The sequence below is a fragment of the Sinohyriopsis cumingii genome, chromosome 4 (genome assembly GCF_028554795.1).
Source record: "Sinohyriopsis cumingii isolate HCF-2022 chromosome 4, ASM2855479v2, whole genome shotgun sequence".
In the NCBI taxonomy this organism is placed as follows: Eukaryota; Metazoa; Mollusca; class Bivalvia; order Unionida; family Unionidae; genus Sinohyriopsis; species Sinohyriopsis cumingii.
Window position 1 is genome coordinate 43,917,356 of NC_142964.1, and position 22,244 is coordinate 43,939,599.

A 22,244-nucleotide genomic window follows, 5' to 3' on the forward strand; every position below is an offset into this window, starting at 1 on the left:
CAACAGTCCCACGATTTTTCTCCATGTTAATTTCCCTTGTCGCTAAACAGTCCCACGATTTTTCTCCATGTTAATTTCCCTTGTCGCTATATGTTCCCACGATTTTTCTCCATGTTAAATTTCCATTGTCGCTATATGTTCCCAGGGGGGTCTGTAATGCTAATTCCCATTGTCGCTATAGTATCCCCCTTCACTACTTGTATTGATGTCACATAATTTATTAATGTTTATATAAGAAGTAATTGAGACCGTGCTGTATTATGACGTTTGTTTTACCATACAAAAAGTATGGGTATCTCCAAGTCAATGAATGCGTGACCGAAGCAATTTAATAGCCGTTATCTGATGATAGGCTGTTTGTAGTGTGGATGAGAGGGCTAAAGAAAATAGTGTACCGTCCTTGTGGTTTCACGGGAAGCTTTTTAGAGGACACAAAACATCGTGTTCGATCGAGTCCAGAGTTTTCAAGAGTTGGAGACCGAAGTGAGACTAGCTGAAATAGTCCAAGTCGACGGCAGTCTAGTCGGTGGAGAGCAGGTGGTGGAGGAGGAAAAGGAGTCTGGAGGAGAAAGTGGAGGAGGAGAAAGAGAATAGAAAAGTCGTGGAGGAGAAGGAATTTGGAGAATGTCGGGGAGGAAGAGGAGAAGGAATTGGGAGAAATAGGAGAGAAGAATACCACAGATGAGTAGAATACAAGGATAGGTGGAAATCGATCTCACACTTCTAACCAAGTAATGCAATAGGCTATTAAAGGGTCGAGAGGAAGGAGTGTAATTGGGAATTTGAATCATATGATTTGTGAATTATTATTAAATTGTTATTCATTGAACTTCAGCCTTTTTGTATATTTAACCATCTAACCGTCGGCACTGCTGACCGGGGGGCTCGGAGCTTTACATCTATCTTTCACTAATTTAACTTTTAACCAAAATCGAGACTGAGTGGGACTTCTGTAATGGTTTAAATTAAATATTGGGAGCTCCCCACCCCAACCATAACAACCATCACATGCTCTAAATTTTGATAACAAAGGCTAGGCAGTACGGAACCAGTAAATGTATCACAAAGAAGGGATTGGATGGTGGTGGTGGTGGTGGAGCGATGGGATAGAACTTTGGAAATTTAAAAATTTAAAAATCTAGCAAGTAAAGGAAGAAAATAAAACTGTTTGTATTTATCGTGCCACCCTGAACACTGAAATGAAACATTTTTTTTTAAAGAAAATAAAATGAATCAGCGCGAGAAGAATTTCATATTACAATGATAGAGCGGGAAGATTTTGAAATCAATTTAGAGAAACAATGAAATAACGTAAATCGAAAATTGATTGTATTTAATGTGTCATAAGGTAAATGAACAATGAAAATATATTTGCGAAAAGAAACAAGAAAAAACGAATCGAAGCAAGGACAATTACCACACAAACCTTCTTAACCACTGCGCCACTAAGATTCCGGAATAATGGGCATACGTATATTTAAGCTGATAAATCCACCCTTCACCCGTGATGATATTTATTTTCGGGTAACATATCGTCCATCAATCAGTACGTGTATCAACCCAGATTTGGGTGGTGGTGGGGTGGCTGATTTATCGGACTACCGTATATTCAGTGTGACAGATTTTGGCAATATTTTCGAGGTAGAATGTCCGCAAAATTCATTGAAGCACAATATGAATATGTCCCAGGAAATACAGCCATGTAATATATCCAGGTAAATTTAGATTGAACTTTAGAACGTTTTGCGCTTTTCAGTAAATTTTCCTTCACTAGATGAAATAATGGTACTTTTTGTTTTAGCAACGGCATGCTGTCAAGAAGCAGCTAAATTTCCAGTTAAAATTGTTTAAAATACTGTTCTAAATCCGACGTGAATTCCCATTTAATAAGATTCATAACTATGGAAAATGTATTCAACATGGCTGAAAATATGTAGCAGCATGATGATGATTAGTGTTGTCCTGAAAGCACCGCAACACTATATTTATGTTGTTGTTGTTGTAGGGTTTTAGACCACTCGGCCACTCGGGGCCCCCTACTGTATATTTAAACACGACGTGTTATACGAGATTTGGTTCAGATAGGAGTGTGATCCTTTGAGCGGTTGAAAACGTTGCATACAGTTATCCGTATGGTACAACATTTTGATGAAGAAGAAGAAACGGGAATGGTGGGTAAAGAGGCACACAAGCGAAATACATGCTACCCAATTTGAAGAAGAAAAAAGTTTATTATATAAAAATCTGAAAAGAAATGGCAGTCATGCAAAAATCAGATTGACATCACTATCATATGTGAAACCAGTGACAACATAGTGTGGTGAACTCAAAGTCTGTTGACATAGAAATATCGGGTGCTAAACGCCCACGATTTGTTTTCTAATACCCTTTTCGTCCCCCAGTCCTACAATATCTCAGGTTATTAAACTTGCGCATATCGCATAACTAACACATAGCCATGATAATTCATTTGTGAACCCGTAGCAGAAATTCTGACACAATTTTTACGCCGCCCGGTAATTGAAAGCGACTTTCCATGTGTGAAATCTAATGAAAATTGTATTTAACAACCTTTATTTTGAGAAAACTCCAAACACTCTGTTTGACAGAATGTTCACTGCTTAAAAGCAATAGAGCCTTTTAGTTTTCCTTCTCTATTTTCAATAGTGTTGATATCTCTGAATTATATTAAATATGAGAAAATACGGACCTATGTCAATTTCTATTTTGTGGTATTTGATGTCATGTTATTTATCGTTCCTTTAATAAAGCTTCAAAAACATTCAATATTTCCTTTCCCACAGTACTTGTCATTTTCTACAAAGTAAGAACTAATCCATGAGATTTTTCTTCCAGTTTTATTAAAGTAAATATCAAGAATATACCGTTTACAAGTGAAAAAGCAATGATAAAGCAATGAATTTGACAGTCTCATATAGTTCGAATTACATCATCAATAACGTCACTAGTTAGGGTTTTATGATGACGTCACTATAGCTGACCGTCGTCAAGACATTTGGCTTAAGCCGTATCCGCATCATGTTCGAGCCGCACGCAAATTACTGACACAGGAGAATACAAGGATAGCTTCAGATTTTGCATACAGGTTGTATACAAGTTATCATCTAATAAGTGGGGGGGGGGGTAACTGCCATGAGTGTATAGGTATGAACCCGTTAAAAAATTAGCTTTTTTCAACATTATCTGTCTCAGAAAAACCATCCCAAAAGGAACCTCAAGTGTGCAGCTTGAACCTTTCTTCAGACCACGCCAGAGCTTTCCGGCATACACCAATTTACTTTAGACTCTGGCACCGAGCATAACAGAGCCCAGTTGTTAGTATTTGATTTACAGTCCCACACGAATCTAAAATTCTGGGGCTTAGTCGATTCAAACGAATGTGTCCTTTTATGACCGGTGAGTTTCAGATTTGCTGCGGTTTTAAGTTGCGAAAAAAACAAATCTTTGATGTCTTCCAAGCAATAAGTGTAGTAGGTCTCATCAAAGTTGACTCTCGCAGACATTAAGGAGGGCCAAAAGAGGCCTTAATGTCTATAGACATAAAATAGTTTTGTTCTCAAAAGACGTCTGATAACGGTAGAATATCCAAAAGCGGTTCGTAATTTAAGCCTTTTCTCCTTTATTTTAACATCATTTAAGTTACTGTATTAATAAATAGTGTATCCTACAAATAAGCAATATATAAATATATGAATTGTCTGCTGATATATATCTCGTCGTCTTTATGTTTTATTTTACATTTACTAGTACAACAATTTATCGGGTCCCTTTCGTACCATTTCCATTTAAATGGAAGTGTTTCGTAAAGTTAGCACGAAAACATTCATGGTGTGCCAGTACGGGTGTTAACTGATATGAAAGCCTAAATATCAACGAAAACATTCATGGTGAGCCAGTACGGGTGTTAACTGATATGAAAGCCTAAATATCAACGAAAACATTCATGGTGAGCCAGTACGGGTGTTAACTGATATGAAAGCCTAAATATCAACGAAAACATTCATGGTGTGCCAGTACGGGTGTTAACTGATATGAAAGCCTAAATATCCACGAAAAACACTCATGGTGTGACAGTACGGATGTTAACTGATATGAAAGCCTAAATATCAACGAAAATTAATAGAAATAAAAAAGAATGTTCATCGCAAAAATGTACAGGAATTAACTACTCATTTGCAAAATATACATTTGTATTCATTTTCTTTTATAGTTAATATTCCAGTGTTTATGAACTGCGGTTTAATCTTTGCGTTTGTTAACTTTAGTGCCAAATATCTTGGCATTAGTTAACTTTAGTGCCAAATATCTTGGCATTTCTTAACTTTAGTGCCAAATATCTTGGCATTAGTTAACCTTGGTGCCAAATAGTCAAATACTTATCGGCGCGAAACTTAGGTCTCGGTTTTTAATACGCTTTGTCAACAAATAGGGAGATAAAACAAATTATGCAGACCGGCGCCTCTTTTTATATTTTTTTAACGCAATTTCCTTGGTGTCCGCGGACTTTAAGGAAAAGTAGAAAAGACCCGTCAAGTCCATTTAAATGTTCTTAGTCTGGTTCCCTGCTTGGTATGCATCATAATTTCAGTCGTTAAAAGTATGTTAAAAATGAATTGCCAAATGTATTTTAATTAAGGATGTTAAAGATTCATCATAACTTCACTCATTATTTTCTTGTTATATTTTTAATGATTTAATTATATTTTTAAACAATTAAATTATAGTTAAAGTGATTAAGCAATGGAATCCTACTCTTGACCATTGTTGGACACACGGGAGCACACAACTATATTCAACCATATCTGTTTGGTAGCAGGGCCTGCACCATTTTTTTTAGTGCATAAGGCAAGCTTTGGCTTTGGTGAACCCTCCCCGGAAAAAAAAAACCAATTCCGTCGAACTGGGCGCCCAAAGCCTGGCGCCTATATGGTTGGGTTGGCCCTGTCCTAGAGACGTAGCTTTTATAAATAATTTTATTTCCGACTTCACCACGCATCCTTTTCTTAGAAGATAAATTCATAATAAACTAAACGAAGTTGATAGTTTCAATTGTATAATTAATTGACAATTTCATTTGCATACATTTTCATTCATTTTCGGTGAATAAGCATTTCCTTCTGTGGTAAGGTGCCCATGAGGAACCCCACTATGGCCTATTTTTGGGGAGTAAATCAGCAGTAAGGTTAAGCACACAAAGTCCATTAGGAGCATTGATCTCACCATTTTTCAGATAAATTTAATTTGTCGTAAGTGTTTTAATGTATTTTGAAAATTGAACAAAATTTCAATAAACACCGCATTTAAGTTGTAATGTCATATATGCCAACACTTTTTTTAAATGTAAATCATAGACGAGTTTTCCTTTTCAAAAGGAAGTGGTCTTATCGTCAGAATATAAAGTTTAAGATACGTTTCCAAAAACGACGGGTACATGATACGAACACTTAAATTTTACAGTAAATTGTTAGTGTTTGTTTTAAATTTTTTACAAAATATATTATTTTTTGCCACCTTAGTAACATACATTTAAATGAATGAAATGAACTACTTATACGCAATATTTTCATTTTATTTTGAAATCCATCATTTAGGTGTGAATTTTTTGTGATATGTGCATTTGTTAACATTATTGCAAACTGGTACATTTATACATTATTTGCATTACATTTTGCGAATCCACATAACTTAATCGCGTTTATTTGCAATATTATTGCATATACACAACAAGTATTGTTAATATTCGGAAACATATTGTAAAGATTCGCCTTAGATGTACGGATAAATGTATTATCATAATGACGAGCGCTTGCTTTTCTCTTCTTGAACTAGCATATATATATATAACAAATTTTAACGCTGACACCATCTTCTATATTGTTGCTTGATGTCTTTAGAGAAACACGTGATATATTCACGACTGTCAAGCTAATTGTCAAACAATCTGATAAACCGTGCTTGTTAGGTAAGAAAAAGGTTCATTGATTTAGAAGCTAACAAACTGACTGACAAATAAACCAAGAAGCAAACGAAAAAAAGAAGAAATGGTGACAAACGGGAGTACGATTTATATATGCGCAACTGAGTTGTTTCCCAAACCATTGGTGCAGCGGTTAGCGTGACGGTTTCGCGATTAAAAGGGTGCGGGTTGAATTCTACCATCGAATCAACCCAGGTCGGCTACCGTAGTTTGCCCATGGGAAAGGATCTGTACTCACAATGACTTGGCACTAAATAACTTTGATGTGTTGCTGTGTGGTAGAACAAAAGACACATGCGGAATACATATATTATGTTCAATTTTGTAAAAATTATATTTTAGACATTGTTACGTGTTTAGGCTCTCATAAACAGTAACAAGAAAAACGTGAAGACAAGCTTTGTAAAATTTAACAACCCCCCCCCCCCCCGAAAAACAAGGTAAGAATGATGAAAAGAACTTACAGTTTTAAGAATCAAATCCAAAATTAATCCAAGAATAATCCAAGAAATAAAAATTAGAAGTCCTAGTAGCAAAATAATATATTGAATATCAGTTCGAATCCCGACGAAAATCCAAAATGGAGGGCGATACTGCCGTAGTCAGTATAGTACTGAAGACATGTACTCCCAGTACAGCCTCGATTTCACTCTATAAATCCCAAACTAAGAATGAATTATTTTTTTTTAAAGTTGTTTACTTCCAATCCCGAGATAATGACAGGAACTAGATCAGCTGCTATATAAAAAGTTCTAAGATTACGTTTTCGAAAAACTTAACTGAATTTCTTGAAAATATAAAATCCAGTAAATAAACTTACATTACAATAGCGTGTAACGGAATAATTTTTTTTTAAAACCAACATAGAAACAATTAAATTAAATCAAATATAAATTACATAACCTTCCCTCATAAAGAAAAAGAAAGAGTTATATAATAAGCTTCTTTTTACCATAGCTATATACATGAGGTTTTAAAAAAAAAAACTTAAGAAGAACTCTTATGAATTGTACACAGTGTACATGAAACAATACATCTCTATACACGGGAAAGTGCGTCTGCTTTTAAATTATTTTTTCCCTTGATGTGTCTGATGTCAGTATTATATTCCTGTAACAACAAACTTTATTAGTCTTTGATTTTTATTTTTCGTCTTGCCGATGAAAGTAAGTAGGTTGTGATCACTAAACACAATACTCGAAGAAGGAGCTGAACTAATGTAAACTTTCAAATGTTGTAATGCCACTATCAACGCCACACATTCCTTCACGATTGTTGAGTAATTTCTTAAGTGCTAATTTCATTTATTAGAAACATAGCACACTGGGTGATCAACACCATTTTCGTCTTCTTGAATCAATACTGCTCCAACCCCAGCATCACTTGCATCAACAGACAGTTTACATTATTGGCTGAAATTTGGAGCTCTAAGAACTGGTGCGCTTTTAAGTATGGCTTTTAACTAATCAAAAGCCTCCTGACATTTCTCAGTCCAAATAAACTTGTTTTTCTTGCTCAATATATTTGTCAGGGGTTCAGCATTTATGGAAAAATCGGAACAAAATTTCCGATAGTATCCAGCCATACATAAAAATCGCATCAGTTGCCTTTTACTAACAGGTACAGGGAATTCAGAGATAGCCTTGACCTTAGCATATATAGGTTTAATTTGTCCGTGTCCCATAATATGTCCCAGAAAAGTTAAACTAGCACGACAGAACTCACTTTTGGATAAATTAATTGTCAAACTTGCATCTGTGAGTCTGACAAGGAATTTCCGAATTGTTGTAGATGATCGATGTAAACATCACTATTATCTAGACCACAGGTGATCATTTTCATTAGACGTTGAAAAGTACTTGGCAAACTCATCATTCCAAACGGCATCACTTTATATTGGTAAAGTCCATCTGGAGTCACGAATGCCGAAATTCCTCTTACTCTTTCCGTTAGTGGAATTTGCCAAAATACTCTCAGAAGGTCAAATTTGGTAACATACTTGGCATACTGACCACTCGTCACCAGCAGATACCTTGGGAGGTCTCCATTTTCTCACAATAATTCCATTTTTAATTAAATAGCAGGAACTTCAGTGGTTTCATGTTCACTAAAGGCCTGTTGAAACAAGCAGGAGATCTCGGGCTCTTTTTCCCGTTCGACGACAAGTGATTGTCATTTGTCACCCTGATTAGAATAAAGAGAATGAGTCGTTAAAAGAGGATCACTGTGATCAATACCTTTTGATTGATCCAAACAGTGAGTGAAAGCGACATTATCAAAAGCCTAACCAATACATGTGCCAGTTAAAGGAATTCTTTACTTATCAACGTCATTTTCAAGAGCTTTCTTTGCCATAGCTCTGGTAACTGCACAAGCGGGGTATAAATCAGGGAATTCTTTTTCAATTAGATCGACTTTCTGATCCAAACAAGGCTTCTCAGTTACAAGTGGATTAACCACAATCTTGTCTCCGGCTTGGTCGTTGCCTAGTAATAAATGAATGCCCTCAACGGGTAAAACAGATAATCTTCCGACTATCATGGGTCCTGAGACTAAGTCTGATGACAAAGTTTCACAATGAAGAGGACCATTAACAAAGCGGCACTCTATTCACTGAATAAGAACACTTCCATTAGAAGAAGACTTCTCAGAAAAAGGCCAAGGACCTGACAACAAAATATTCTAAAAGGCTCATGTGTCTCTTAAAATTTTATTAAGAAAGGGATTCGCCAAATCACACAAGAGTGATTTAGAACCCTTCGATATGAATGGTTCATAATGCTCCATAATCAGGTCCGATTGGGGTTTATTAGATCCAACAAATGTACTGCTTTCAAAACATGATTATGACCTTGATCTGTTAGAAAAAAGAGTATTTAGAATAGGTCTGTCTTGATTCTGAGCCTTATTTTTTAATTTGTAGCAATCAGAAATAACGTGTCCTTTCTTCTTGTAATAGGTATACGTAGGACGAGACAATAATCTTTGATCAAGCTTACCTGAAGCTAGAGTTTTAAAAGTTGTGCCATATTGAGATTTAGAAGGGCTTGTATTAGATTGAAATACTTTTCTGCCAGAAGACCGCTGAGTGGAAGACTTGCCTACACAAGGAAATTTATGAGCTAAAGAATACTCGTCAGCAGCACGAGCAGCATTTTTCAAGGGTTCGACTTTATGCTCATGAAGATAAGTCTTATTGTCACTATGGACACAGTTCTTGAACTCTTCAAGTAATACAAGTTGTTTGAGACTTTCATAATCTCGTTCAACGTTCTTGCCTAAGCATCATCTGTCAAATAGCTGCTCTTTTTCTCTTGCAAATTTGACACGAGTTTGTCCAGCTTCTTTTTATTGTTTCTGAATGTTTGCTTATACGCCTCAGGGACTAGATCATAACCCTTTAAGATGCATTCATTAACCATATCATAGTCAGCACTTTGCTGTAGTGACAGTGAATGGTAAATATCACTAGCTTTACCAGTAAGTACACATTGTAATAATGCTCCCTTGGTCATTTAAAATGTTCCGCTATTTTTTCAAAACGAGGAAAATATTTGTCTACTTTTTCTCTGAAAGGGGCACTATCCTAATATTCTTAGTGACATCAGAATTTGAATTTGTATGCAAAGTAGAAATGTGCTTTTCACTTGCTATCTCCATTTCTCTTATTCTACATTGATATTCCCTCTCTTCCTTCTCCGATTGTAAATACATTTGCTCTTTCTGTAACTGTATTTGTTCTTTTTATAACTGCATTTGTCTTTCTCTTTCCTTTTTCTCCGATTGTAAATGCATCTGCCCTTTCTCTTCTTCTAATTGCATTTGTTTTTTCTCTTTCTTCAACTTCATTTCTTATTTCTCTTTCTCCAATTACAACTGCATTTGTTTTTTTCTTTATCTTTCTGAAGTTCCAGCTTCTGTAACTATAATTCCATCTTGTATTCTAAGTTTATTTTCTTTGCTTTTAAGTCAAAGTCTGATACAGACTTATTAATCGAAACCAACGCACTTTTATCAAAAACATTCTTTTATATCAAATACTGGACCAAAATATTTTTATTTCTTGCTTTGTTAAGGAAGCCTTTGACTCAGAAAGATCATTTTTTCTGGCAAGTTGAATCAGTTCATCTTTTTTTCAAAAGGTCTGATTGCTCCTGGGTAGGATATGAAAGAAAGATGCCCACTTTTGATGACATTGTAGAAAAAGCTTGCTGATTTCACTAAAGATTTCAAGATTGTAAAATAATACTTAAGATTTAAAAACTTTCAAAAACTAGGGGAGTTCAATTTTTTTTAAAAACCCAAAGTTTTCTGAAATATTTTAGCCAAAAATTAATATATCCCAGGACGAGCAACCCAATTTCACTGTTACGTGTTTAGGCTCTCATAAATAGTAACAAGAAAAAAGTGACGACAACAAGCTTTGTAAAATTTGACTAAAAATTATTTCCCTAGAAAAGCAAACTAACAATGAGGAAAATAATTTACGGTTCTAAGAATCAAATCCAAAAATAATCCCATAATTAAAAATTAGAAGTCCTAGTTATAAAATGTTCTAATGAATTTGAGTTCGAATCCCGACGAAAATCCAAAATGGAAGGCGATGATGTATGCCGTAATCAGTATAGTACTGAAGTGTCAACAGTTCTTTGAAGAACCACAGAAAATAATATGCCGGTGTTTGAATTCCGAATAAAATTTTAATAAATGTCTTTGTCCAAGAATTCTGTATGAGCACCTAAATATTCACAGGGAAAAGAATTAATAATTCAATAAAATAGAATTTCAACTCAAACTGGTTACAACAAAACAAACACCTTGACGTCTAAATGTTTTAAAGGCCCAACTGAAATTATTTCTCAAAACATCACTATTAAATCTGGCTACTCAGCAATTCCAGTATAATCAGAATGTCAAAATAACAACGTAGAGGCCATTTATATGTCTAAAGTCGCGTACTTCCAGTACAGCCTTGATTTCACTCTATAAATCCAACACTAAGAATGAATAATTGGGAAAAAAAGTTGTTTACTTCCAATCCTAAACTAAGGACAGGAACTAGGTCAGCTTTTCGATACAAAGTTCTAATATTAGGTTTTTGAAAAACTGAACTGAATTTCTGGAAAATATCAAATCCAGTAAATAACATTGCATTACAGCAGCATGTAATGGAATATAAAAAATTAAAATCAACAAACAAATAATTAAATTAAATCAAATATAAATTAAATCTAATATACATAACAACATGTACTGCTTAAATTACATAATTAACTAGCTGACAAACTAAAGAAGATTTAAAAAAAAAATTTTCGAAAAGCTTACAGAATTTCAGAATATAATTATATAATTTGTATGATTACTTTCAGGCCTGGCAGAAATGCCGTAGAGCCCCTTGCATTGGTCACCATGTCTAGCGAAGGTAAACCGTCGAAGAACGAGAATGTCTTCTCCAAATTCTTCCAGAGGATTTGTTTCCCATTCAGAACGAAGAAAACTCGTCATTCCACGGGACAATACAAACCACATCGTTCTCATTCCTCAAAGAATCCCAAATGCTTTGAAACCAACACCTATGAGACTGTACTTGAACAGGAGGGCCTGCTTGCACCATTATTTACTGAGAGTCCTGTATTAAATATATGCCTTGGATTCGAAAATAGTGAATTTGAAAGTGGAAACGAATCATTGGACGAAATTTACGAAAAGTCGTCATTCTGGAAGCCTCTCATGGAGAGCAACGCAATAAGAAGTGCGTTAGCACAACGCGCGAGTGGAATTGAGCCAATGATTGACGATATCCCAGCCTCATTCTGGTTAGAATGCATGGAACCCACCTTAAGTACACTCGTTTCCCTTCAGAACATGAAACGGCGGCGTCTGAACATTAGCAAAGCAAGGTAAGAATTACGTTTGGTCTATTTTTACTACAATTATTACAGATGTCATCTTCAAACAATGACAAAAAATATCTTGAAGAACATACCTGTTTCCACAACACTTCATAGACCATGACACTTAGACGGAAAATCGACTTCTTACAAAACCAATTATTGGTCTCGCAGGCTTTCCTAATTTAAAACTTTGAGTTATGACAGAAGAGACAACGAGAATTTATATGTTTCGATATTATGGAAATTTCGATCGAAGGTGTTTCGGTAAATGTGCATTAACTTTCTTTCAGCCAAATATCGCGGTCAATGAAATGTTGTTTATCATAAGCACTCATGTCCAGGTGTTGTTTTAATGTCTGCGCAAGTAGAGGGAAAAAAGTAGACAGGTGTCCACATGCTTCGAACTTTCAGAGTGAAGGATTATTCTGTTCTCTTCAATAAATCACAAAGTTTCTGTAATCGAGGAAATAATATGCTTTTATTAGAATTAAAACGGGCCTTTCTATTTATTCCCTATATAAGCTTTTAATTTCATTTGAACTATGTTTTAAAATATCTGAAGATCGATAAAAACAACAACAGCATGCAAACAAACAAACAACAACAATTTTGAAAAATCTCCAGTTATGATGGGAAAGTTTAGATGTGTTGTGGATCCCTTGGTTTAATTCAAGCTAACGAGTCTGCGAGGTTCTAGAGTGTCAGCAAACATGGGCCAGACGGAGAGCTTTGCTCATTTAATCGACAGCTGACCAACTTCGATATAAGCGGTGTACTATCAATACGAGACAATGAAAAGAGACACGAGGAAAAATTGAGATTGCTTTATAAAAATAATAAAACAATTCAGATTGCTGTGGCAACTAGAAATGTATCCTTGTGTTTTTTTTATATAGTTTTTTTTAATAAGTCAGTCTTTACAATATAAACTGATGCATGTTCAGGATTATTGTATCAGTATATATTAACTACTTAAGCTATTAATAAACACTCTATGTTATTCATGAACATTGATAATTAGACGACTGATCAGGTTGACCAAATGAAGTGCCATGCTTCCGTCGTACGTTTAAATTCAGTTATACATTGATGGTAGAAAGATATGGAGTTCGTATGACCTAAGTGCTACAGGACACACGGTACTAATGATATAGAGAAATGGAAACCAGCCTGGGAATGGGTGAACATAAAATAGAGTATATATGGGTTTGGCTTGAACAGGATTGGTTAATAATGTAAGTTATGTTTTAGGAAAAAGCAATCTTTTGAGAGCTTATCCTAGTTGTAAGTGAAAAAAGTAGAGACATTGTTTTATTGATGAAAATTCAGTCCTTTAACAGTCTTGAGTTTGGAACACTCATTACTAAAATTAGCACCTGACTGTTTGGTGCGGAACTGAAAGCACATGTTTCAAACAAATGCTGGTCCAGAAAATGCCGCGGCTCATATTCTTTCCTCTGCACAGAAGATGACATCCAGGTTTTATCTATAATGACAAATATAGGTTTGATCATGAGCACTCAAAAAGTTTAAGTTATTGAATTTTTAAAATCATAGTGTTTGCATAGGTTTACTATGGGAACTGAATTAGTACTACGAGCCCTACAAGTACCGCATACTGACATTGCCCCTTTTTTTTGGGGGGGGGGGGGGGGGCAATGTATTATACAAGTGATTTTATCCTGTGTGATAGGCGTAACTATTTTATGCTAAAACGGCGAATAAGAAACAAATATACACATGTGCGCATATTTTTATTTTACGCCGGACGTGACATATTGTCTATTAAATCATTTCACAGGCAATCTCCACCAAGTGCCAACATTGATAGCCGAATCCGGCACGGGGACCAGGAGGAAGTGTGGCAGGTGGGGCCACCGAGACTCCACACCACCCGACGCTTGGGGATCTACGGTTTCCTCTTCCCAAGGAACCAACCCAGTGTTGACAGATACTTTTACGATAATGCACGAGATCTAGGGGTGAGTATCTTTGTGGACCTTCAATGAAAAACAGCTTATTCTGTTACTACTTTTAGTGGGCCGTTATGTCTGCCTCAATAAATAACCTAAAATTGCTCGAAAGGTGAAATTTAGTACTATTATGCCTTTTGATACCAAACTGGACTGTCTCCGTTAACCTGGCAGGTAAGGAATTAACCTGCAAGAGATTCGTGTCCATTGTAAGGAGTTAACCTGCAAGAGACAGGTGTCCATTGTAAGGAGTAGTTATGTACTATCAGTCGCTTCATGCCTTGCAAACCGGACAAGTCAGGGCGATGACATGTGAAACCAAATATTAGTAATGACATGGGCGGGTTGTTCATCCAGCTTATCCCAAATCAAAGCAACCTGAAAACCGATGCAGCTTGATTTGACTTAATTCAAATGTCCTCACAACTAATTCATACTTCAGTTCATAAGAAGTGTCCACTTAAGGCTATTCTTCGTTACATTTAGCTGTAAATGGTAAATTTAGCTGAAAGACGGAGGCGATCCATCCAACATGTGATCTGTTACAAAAGTGTATGACTTAGTGAAGTTCCTGTTGCATAAGAAGACAGTGCCGAGCATTGTTATAAATTCCAAGTGACAACACAATCACTTTACTTCTCCTCAAGACATCAGAATCAACTATTTCCGTCCTTGCTTAACTTGAAAAATGAGTCGAGGTGAAATGTCAGCTGTATGTTCACTGCTACAATAAGACGAATATAAATTTGTGGTTTGTAGCTATTTCGTGCTAAAGTGTTTAAATAAGTTTGCATTAGCTTTATTTAGAGTCATCATGATTAAAACAATATATAAACACAAGCTATAATGAGCTTTGTACTGACATTACAATTACATGCATCTTCCGCATTACACGAGGCACCCTTACTCATACTGGACGTAACAAAATCGCCACTCCCATCACGTGGACCTGATAAAAAAATGTAATAATCTTTCCAAAATGAAACATTGCATACTGGATGGCTTTACCGCACCAGAGAATCAAGGAAATTGATTCATATTCAACCCTGAGCATACATCAATAAAAACAAAATGAACACATATATTCATTCAACAGGGGGTCGGTGGTGTTTATGTTTCCCGCTTTCTCTCTTCATTTCCAAAAACTCTCCTCGAACATTATTTTTGGCATCTCATTGCATCACCACTTTTGGGATCTTTTGTAATTCGGACCACCTCGGTTATTTACGAAACACTGATTGTCCGGCCAGACGGCAATGTATCGAATTAGTTCGCAATCAGTTCTGCGTAAATGCAATCGTAGAAACAGCTAAGGTGGTCTGAAGAGATTTTTGTCTTTCTTTTTGTTATTTTTTTTTTTTAGCGTAGACAATCCGGACGAACGAAATGTTCGATTTTTTGGAAATTACTGCGCCGACATAAATCCGAGGCATATATTGGCATCTCATAAATAGCAGAGATGTTTTGACCGTTGAAGGAGCTCGTTACATATGTTATTTATTAAATATACACCATTCCGGTGGCCTAGTGGTTAGAGCGTTCGCCTCGGATGCGGGAGGTCGTGGGTTCGATCCCTAGCCGAGTCATACCAGAGACTTACAAAAATGATATTAACAGCTGCCTCGCTTGACGTTCAGCATTAAGAGGCTAGTGTTAGGACTGGTCGGCCTGGTGTCAGGATAATGTGACTGGGTGGGACATCATACTACATGTCTGCAGCATGATGCCCCAGTACTAGACATCACTATAAACTGCCACACTGCAGACATCGTAGCGACATGACGGAATTTTTTTTTTAAAGCTACGTTAAAAATCAAAATCACATCACATTTATTAAATACCACGACTTTTATGAAGCCCACATGCACTGCATCGAAAGAAGAAAAAAAAACGTGTGAATGCTATAAAACTAAATTTGGTGTTTCACGGTAAAGCGACAAAAGTAGGTTATTTGTGCCGAGGTTCAAATTCGAAAAACTGACACGCGAAATATGTAGTGGTCTAAAGAGACCGTAAAAATGGTTATGTCCATCATTTAGCTAGGTAAATGTAACGGTCAATCTGATTGGCTTTGTTTCTATCAGCTGCATCGAAACAGATATTGTAGCGGTAAAAATTATGCTATTTCAGATAGTTACATATGCCAAAGGTCGACGACCCATGGTAAGCAAAGATTCGGTAAATACAGCTGGATAATGTATATTACCAACAACGTTAAACAAATGTGACTGTTTATAAAGCGGATCATAACTTCTGATCAGCACATATTCCCGTGCATAAAGAACACTCTAGTTCGAAAGAGTCGACACAGATACGCCGTCACATAATGCACAGGCAGACTACAGTTTACTTTTCGAGTAACTCAAATCGACCGATGCAGCTTTCTGATTGGTCAGAATATTTTCAAATAAGGCTTGGAGTCAAACAAAATTTGACCATGGTCTACGCTGTTTTTGCATGAAATTAATGGTAGAATTAGCAGCGCAAACCCTGATCTTTCAGCGCATACTTCATCTGCAAGTTCTGAGTCGTTGTTCTAAAATAGGACCTAAGCTACAAACTGATATGGGGGCCCCGAGTGGCCGAGTGGTCTAAAGCGCTCACCGTTACAGATCACTGCCATCTAACCTCTGTCTGCGTGGGTTCGAGTCTCGGGCTTGGATTCAGCCAATGTGGGTATTTGAGAAAGCTTGCCGGTAGCTTCTCGTGGGCCATTGGTTCTTTCCGGGGTTTTCCTGGGTTCTTCCTCCACCATTAATACTGGCCGCCATGTATAGCCTATCTTGTGCTGAAAAATGGAGTGAAACCCTATAACAACAACAATAACAACAAACTGATATACGGTATGCATCACATGAGGTTCCTAAAATGTTCGGCATTTTGGTGATAAGTAATTTTCTCGTGGTTTTCATTGGTAGCTTTTGGCAGGCATATGCCATGATTTGTCACGCTAAGCAGAATAATACTTCAACTGGAGTAAAGATTCCGCAAATTAATCAACTTTAAATCAGAATGCGGGATTCGATGTAATGCTTTTTTGTACATATTTTTTTATAAGCTTGCGCTTAGAGAGAGAGAGAGAGAGAGAGGTGTACAGAAATACAGCAGCAAATTTGTTCAACAACGAAATAATTTGAATATTAAATCTTAAGGTAAGCGAGGAAACAAGAAAATCAATATTTATTGTACAGTGTTGTTATTTGTAGGTCGGACAATATAGCCAACATTGAACTTGTTACACCCGACTGTTATCTCAAAATTAACTGTATTTCATAACTTCTTCTTTGCCTACAGCCTTGCGGGTACTGAAAACAAAAAAGGGTTGTTGTTGATGTGGGTATATGAACTTCATATTTTTTAAAAGGGGTAAAAACGAAAAACAAAACACAACTGTGTAATCTCAAACAACGGCAGCTGGATGAATAGAAACTAATCTTAGAACAGTCTTTTAACCATTCTACCTTAAACCAATCTTAGAACAGTCTTTTAACCATTCTACCTTAAACTAATCTTAGAAAAGTCTTTTAACCATTCTACCTTAAACCAATCTTAGAACAGTCTTTTAACCATTCTACCTTAAACTAATCTTAGAACAGTCTTTTAACCATTCTACCTTAAACTAATCTAAGTACAGTTTTTTAACCATTCTACCTTAAACTAATCTTAGAACAGTCTTTTAACCATTCTACCTTAAACTAATCTAAGAACAGTCTTTTAACCATTCTACCTTAAACTAATCTAAGAACAGTCTTTTAACCATTCTACCTTAAACCAATCTTAGAACAGTCTTTTAACCATTCTACCTTAAACTAATCTAAGAACAGTCTTTTAACCATTCTACCTTAAACTAATCTAAGAACAGTCTTTTAACCATTCTATCTTAAACCAATCTTAGAACAGTCTTTTAACCATTCTACCTTAAACTAATCTAAGAACAGTCTTTTGACCATTCTACCTTAAACCAATCTTAGAAGTCTTTTAACCATTCTACCTTAAACTAATCTAAGAACAGTCTTTTAACCATTCTACCTTAAACCAATCTTAGAACAGTCTTTTAACCATTCTACCTTAAACCAATCTTAGAACAGTCTTTTAACCATTCTACCTTAAACTAATCTAAGAACAGTCTTTTAACCATTCTACCTTAAACCAATCTTAGAACAGTCTTTTAACCATTCTACCTTAAACTAATCTAAGAACAGTCTTTTAACCATTCTACCTTAAACCAATCTTAGAACAGTCTTTTAGCCATTCTACCTTAAACCAATCTAAGAACAGTCTTTTAACCATTCTGCCTTAAACTAATCTAAGAACAGTCTTTTAACCATTCTACCTTAAACCAATCTAAGAACAGTCTTTTAACCATTCTACCTTAAACCAATCTAAGAACAGTCTTTTAACCATTCTACCTTAAACCAATCTTAGAACAGTCTTTTAACCATTATACCTTAAACTAATCTTAGAACAGTCTTTTAACCATTCTACCTTAAACTAATCTTAGAACAGTCTTTTAACCATTCTACCTTAAACTAATCTAAGAACAGTCTTTTAACCATTATACATTAAACTAATCTTAGAACAGTCTTTTAACCATTCTACCTTAAACTAATCTTAGAACAGTCTTTTAACCATTCTACCTTAAACTAATCTAAGAACAGTCTTTTAACCATTCTACCTTAAACCAATCTTAGAACAGTCTTTTAACCATTCTACCTGAAACCAATCTTAGAACAGTCTTTTAACCATTCTACCTTATGCACTCGCACTACACTAGACTAAAATATTTTGTTACGGAGTAAACGTTAACATTACATTTCCTTCCAACATGTCCGCTTTATAAATTCTCACTTAAATTACACGGTAATTTGCCCATTAGGTTATTATTATTTATGTTGTTTTTGTGACTTCATTACAGGTACCTTACCACAATCCAAATCGGCTGAGAAACAGACGCCGGCATGGATCGGAGGAACTGAATTCCAAAAGGAGCATATTCTGTCTTTAAATTGGCACTTCTTTTTTTTTTTCTGTGATAAATCACCGAATACTGTAAATCTTGTAAAATGTCTAACCCTGTAAAATTCAAACACGACGAAAATATTTAGGACTAATGATGTTATTTCCCTGTACTTACAGAACGTTGAATGATTAATAAATACAATCATTTTTGGTGTGATTGAAATTACAAAATATTTATAACGTCTTATTAACTGTTTACGCGTTCAATTACCTTCTTTGTTCAGATTAGGAAAAAAGCAGGCTTGATAATGTTTTGTCTCCTTTTATTTCTCCATTTAGTGTTAGAATTTTGACATTCCTGGCAAAAACACACCACACAAAGATAAAAATGGACGAGATCATCCAGTTGGATTTTTTTTCTTCTCGCAAGTAACGTGTTTTTTTTTTCTTTTATAAAAAAAAAAATTCTTTCAAAACACAAACACTTTTCACTTCCACATTTTGAACTATCAAATACCGTACAAAATGTTTCAATAAAGGAAGCAAATATAAATACAATCTGAGCAATGCTGGACAGTTACTTTATGTAGACTAGATGGAAAAGGCTGAGGATGTTCATATTACTTGAGTTCCGTTATTTTTCAAAATCGACCACTTCTGTTTAGTCATTGTGTGATTGCGGACCACTGGAAATTTTTTGAAATTGAATAGATTGACATAGTGCAAAACCACGCACCTCTGAAATTAAAGGCTTGACAACGAAGTGCTCCAATAAATACTGGCAATTTTACTTTGAGCTAAAACACATCTTAACTGTTTTTTCAGGAAAGAATTTTACTTCGTTTAAATTACAATTACAATCAAGATTGGCCTTAGTAAGTGATAAAAATAACAAAACTGGGGCAAAGTGTTTGAAGCATTTTTGTTACTCTAAACATAAAGACATACCCTTAAAGCTGGTGGACGTAGAGATACTAGCCAGAAGGAGATAGTAAATCGCATGATAGCAGGGCCGCTTACAAAGCGGTGATGATGCAGAGTAATTTCCTTTGGTTATTTACTGTTCAAAACGTGCCGACTCGTGTCTGGAATTTCGAGTTGTTTAAAAATCGTCTGTTGCCAACAGTTATAAACATTACTATAACACAGCTCATTTGAGGCTCATTAAAAATTTCGGAGAGAAAGGTTTGGTTTATTTTTGTAAATAACATTGTTTTATGGCACAGCAGCACAGATAGGCTGGGGGGGGGGCGAGTGGACCATTTCTCTGATAAGCATGAATCATTTAGACACAAAAGGTTCCCAAACTGCGCTCAAGAAAACCCCCATGAAGGTCACATATACTCTCTAGCGACCAAACAGACCCTAGATCAGATTTACCCGCTTGCGCGGAAAACCTTGTCGGGGGAGGGGGTCTATCATCACTATCATGTATGTGATAATATGAATTCTGACCTTTTATTTTCAATAATAAAGCAATTAATGCAAACCTTTCATACAAAATAGTATTTTCCTCTAAAATTCACCTAAGTCCTTAAAAGTCCCATTTTCTAGATCGAGATTTTAGATTTTATATGTTGAATTATACAGTGGTGGTTTAATGTTCCATTTCTTATGTCGACGTTTTACAGTGTATATTTTGAATTACACAGCGGTGGTTGAAATTTCAATATCATATGTCGAGAATCCTTAATTCACACGTAGAATGTAACTGTTTGTGATCAAAGTTCCATTTCGTATGGCGAGAATTTAGATTTCATCTGTTGAATTTCACAGCAAGGAGAAGTAGCCTCCTTGTTTAAAAATAACGCGCTAAGATCACGAGAGCGACCCTCAAGCGAAGTAATTCATAGTAATTCTCGATCTGTGAATGGTAACTTTCAAAACTGTAAATGCATGAAATGTGATGACGCCTAATAATTTATTACACGAATGATGTATCTTAATACTCGATATTATTTTGAATTGTTAAAGTGGACATTGTACAATGTTACTTTTAACACCAACACATCATTTCACCATACAAAAATAACAATGTTAAATTGAAACTCTCGACATATGACATAAAAATTTCAACACCGCCTTGTAATTCAGAAGATACAATCTAAAAACTCGACATTGAACATCGAATTTTCAACCAGCGCTGTGTAATTTAAAAGATGAAATCTAAATACTCAACATATGATATGGAACTTTCAACATAAACTCTCTGAACCAATACGTAAATTAGGAATCCTCGACATATGACATTCAAATTTCAACCACCGCCGTGTAATTCAAACGACACAATCTCTAAAACCTCGACATAGAAAATATAGCTTTCAACCACTACTGATTAATTCCACAGATACATGGGGAAGGGTTATCATCGCTGTAAAGGACTCACGGTACTAATTCAGTTCCCATAGTAAACATGTACAAACATTATATTAAAAATTCAATTACATAATTATTTCTGAGTGCTTATAATCAAACCTATATTTATCAATATAGATGAAACATGGATGTCAGCTTCTGTGTAGAGGAAAGGATATGAGCCGCGGCATTTTCTAGATCGTGTTTAAAATACGTGCTTTCAATTCTGCACCAAAGTGGCAGGTCCTAATTTGAGTAATGAGTGTTCCAAATTCAAGACTGGTAGTAAAGGAATTGAAATTCCATCAATAAAACCATGTCTCTATGTTGTTTTTTTTTTAAATCCACTTACAACTAGGATAAGCTCTCAGGAGATTTTAAAACATTATTAACCTATCCTGGTCAGCCAAACCCATATATACTCTATACCCATTTCCAGACTGGTTCCCATTTTTCCATATGATTAGTACCGTGTGTCCTAAAACAGCAGCGTGTTCCTTTCGCGGAAACCTCTAATTTGTTTTGATCGGTGTTTGGCCATCTGTAATACAAGCTCAACGACACAAGTGCATTTTATTTAGGGAACGTCCTCCTCCCCATCCCATCAAGCTGGTGCTTCTATTCCAGATAGAAATACCACGGTAAGTTCTTGCTGGGTTGAACTTTCCGTTACCGGGTTATGCTCTGCATTGTCAGGGGTAATACACATTGGCATCTGTGTTTGAAAAGCGAATATTCCTTTTTAAGTCATACTTCGGATGCTAATCTTTTGCTTTCACCAACAAGAAAATTTTGATACTCCCTGTCATTTATATCTGTTGTATATCCTTCCCATTTAACTATCAGAAAAATCCATTTGAACCAAAGATTATGCCGAAATTTTGTTTAATTATTTCTAGTAATAAATACAATCTCCTATTGTTATATCGAGTTGCAAATTCAACAAGGTCTTTACATGTAGTTTTACACGCTTCTGGACTATAAACTTACTCGGCAACGAATTTCACCACAGGTTGGTGTCAACAGCCGCGTCAAGGCTTTGCTGGCACCTGTCCTATTATTTCT

The 22,244-nt window shown here is 35.6% G+C and overlaps 1 protein-coding gene across 1 annotated transcript; it reads left to right on the top strand.

Annotated features, from left to right (window-relative positions):
- The first annotated feature begins 2,988 nt into the window (after nt 1–2,988).
- LOC149801064 (uncharacterized) lies at nt 2,989–19,138 on the top strand. The gene is made up of 4 exons (XM_089954243.1): nt 2,989–3,106; nt 11,368–11,898; nt 13,694–13,874; nt 18,781–19,138. Exons 2-4 carry the CDS (start codon nt 11,408–11,410, stop codon nt 18,868–18,870), a joined length of 762 nt encoding a protein of 253 aa, XP_089810369.1. The 5' UTR covers nt 2,989–3,106; nt 11,368–11,407; the 3' UTR covers nt 18,871–19,138.
- The last annotated feature ends 3,106 nt before the right edge of the window (nt 19,139–22,244 follow it).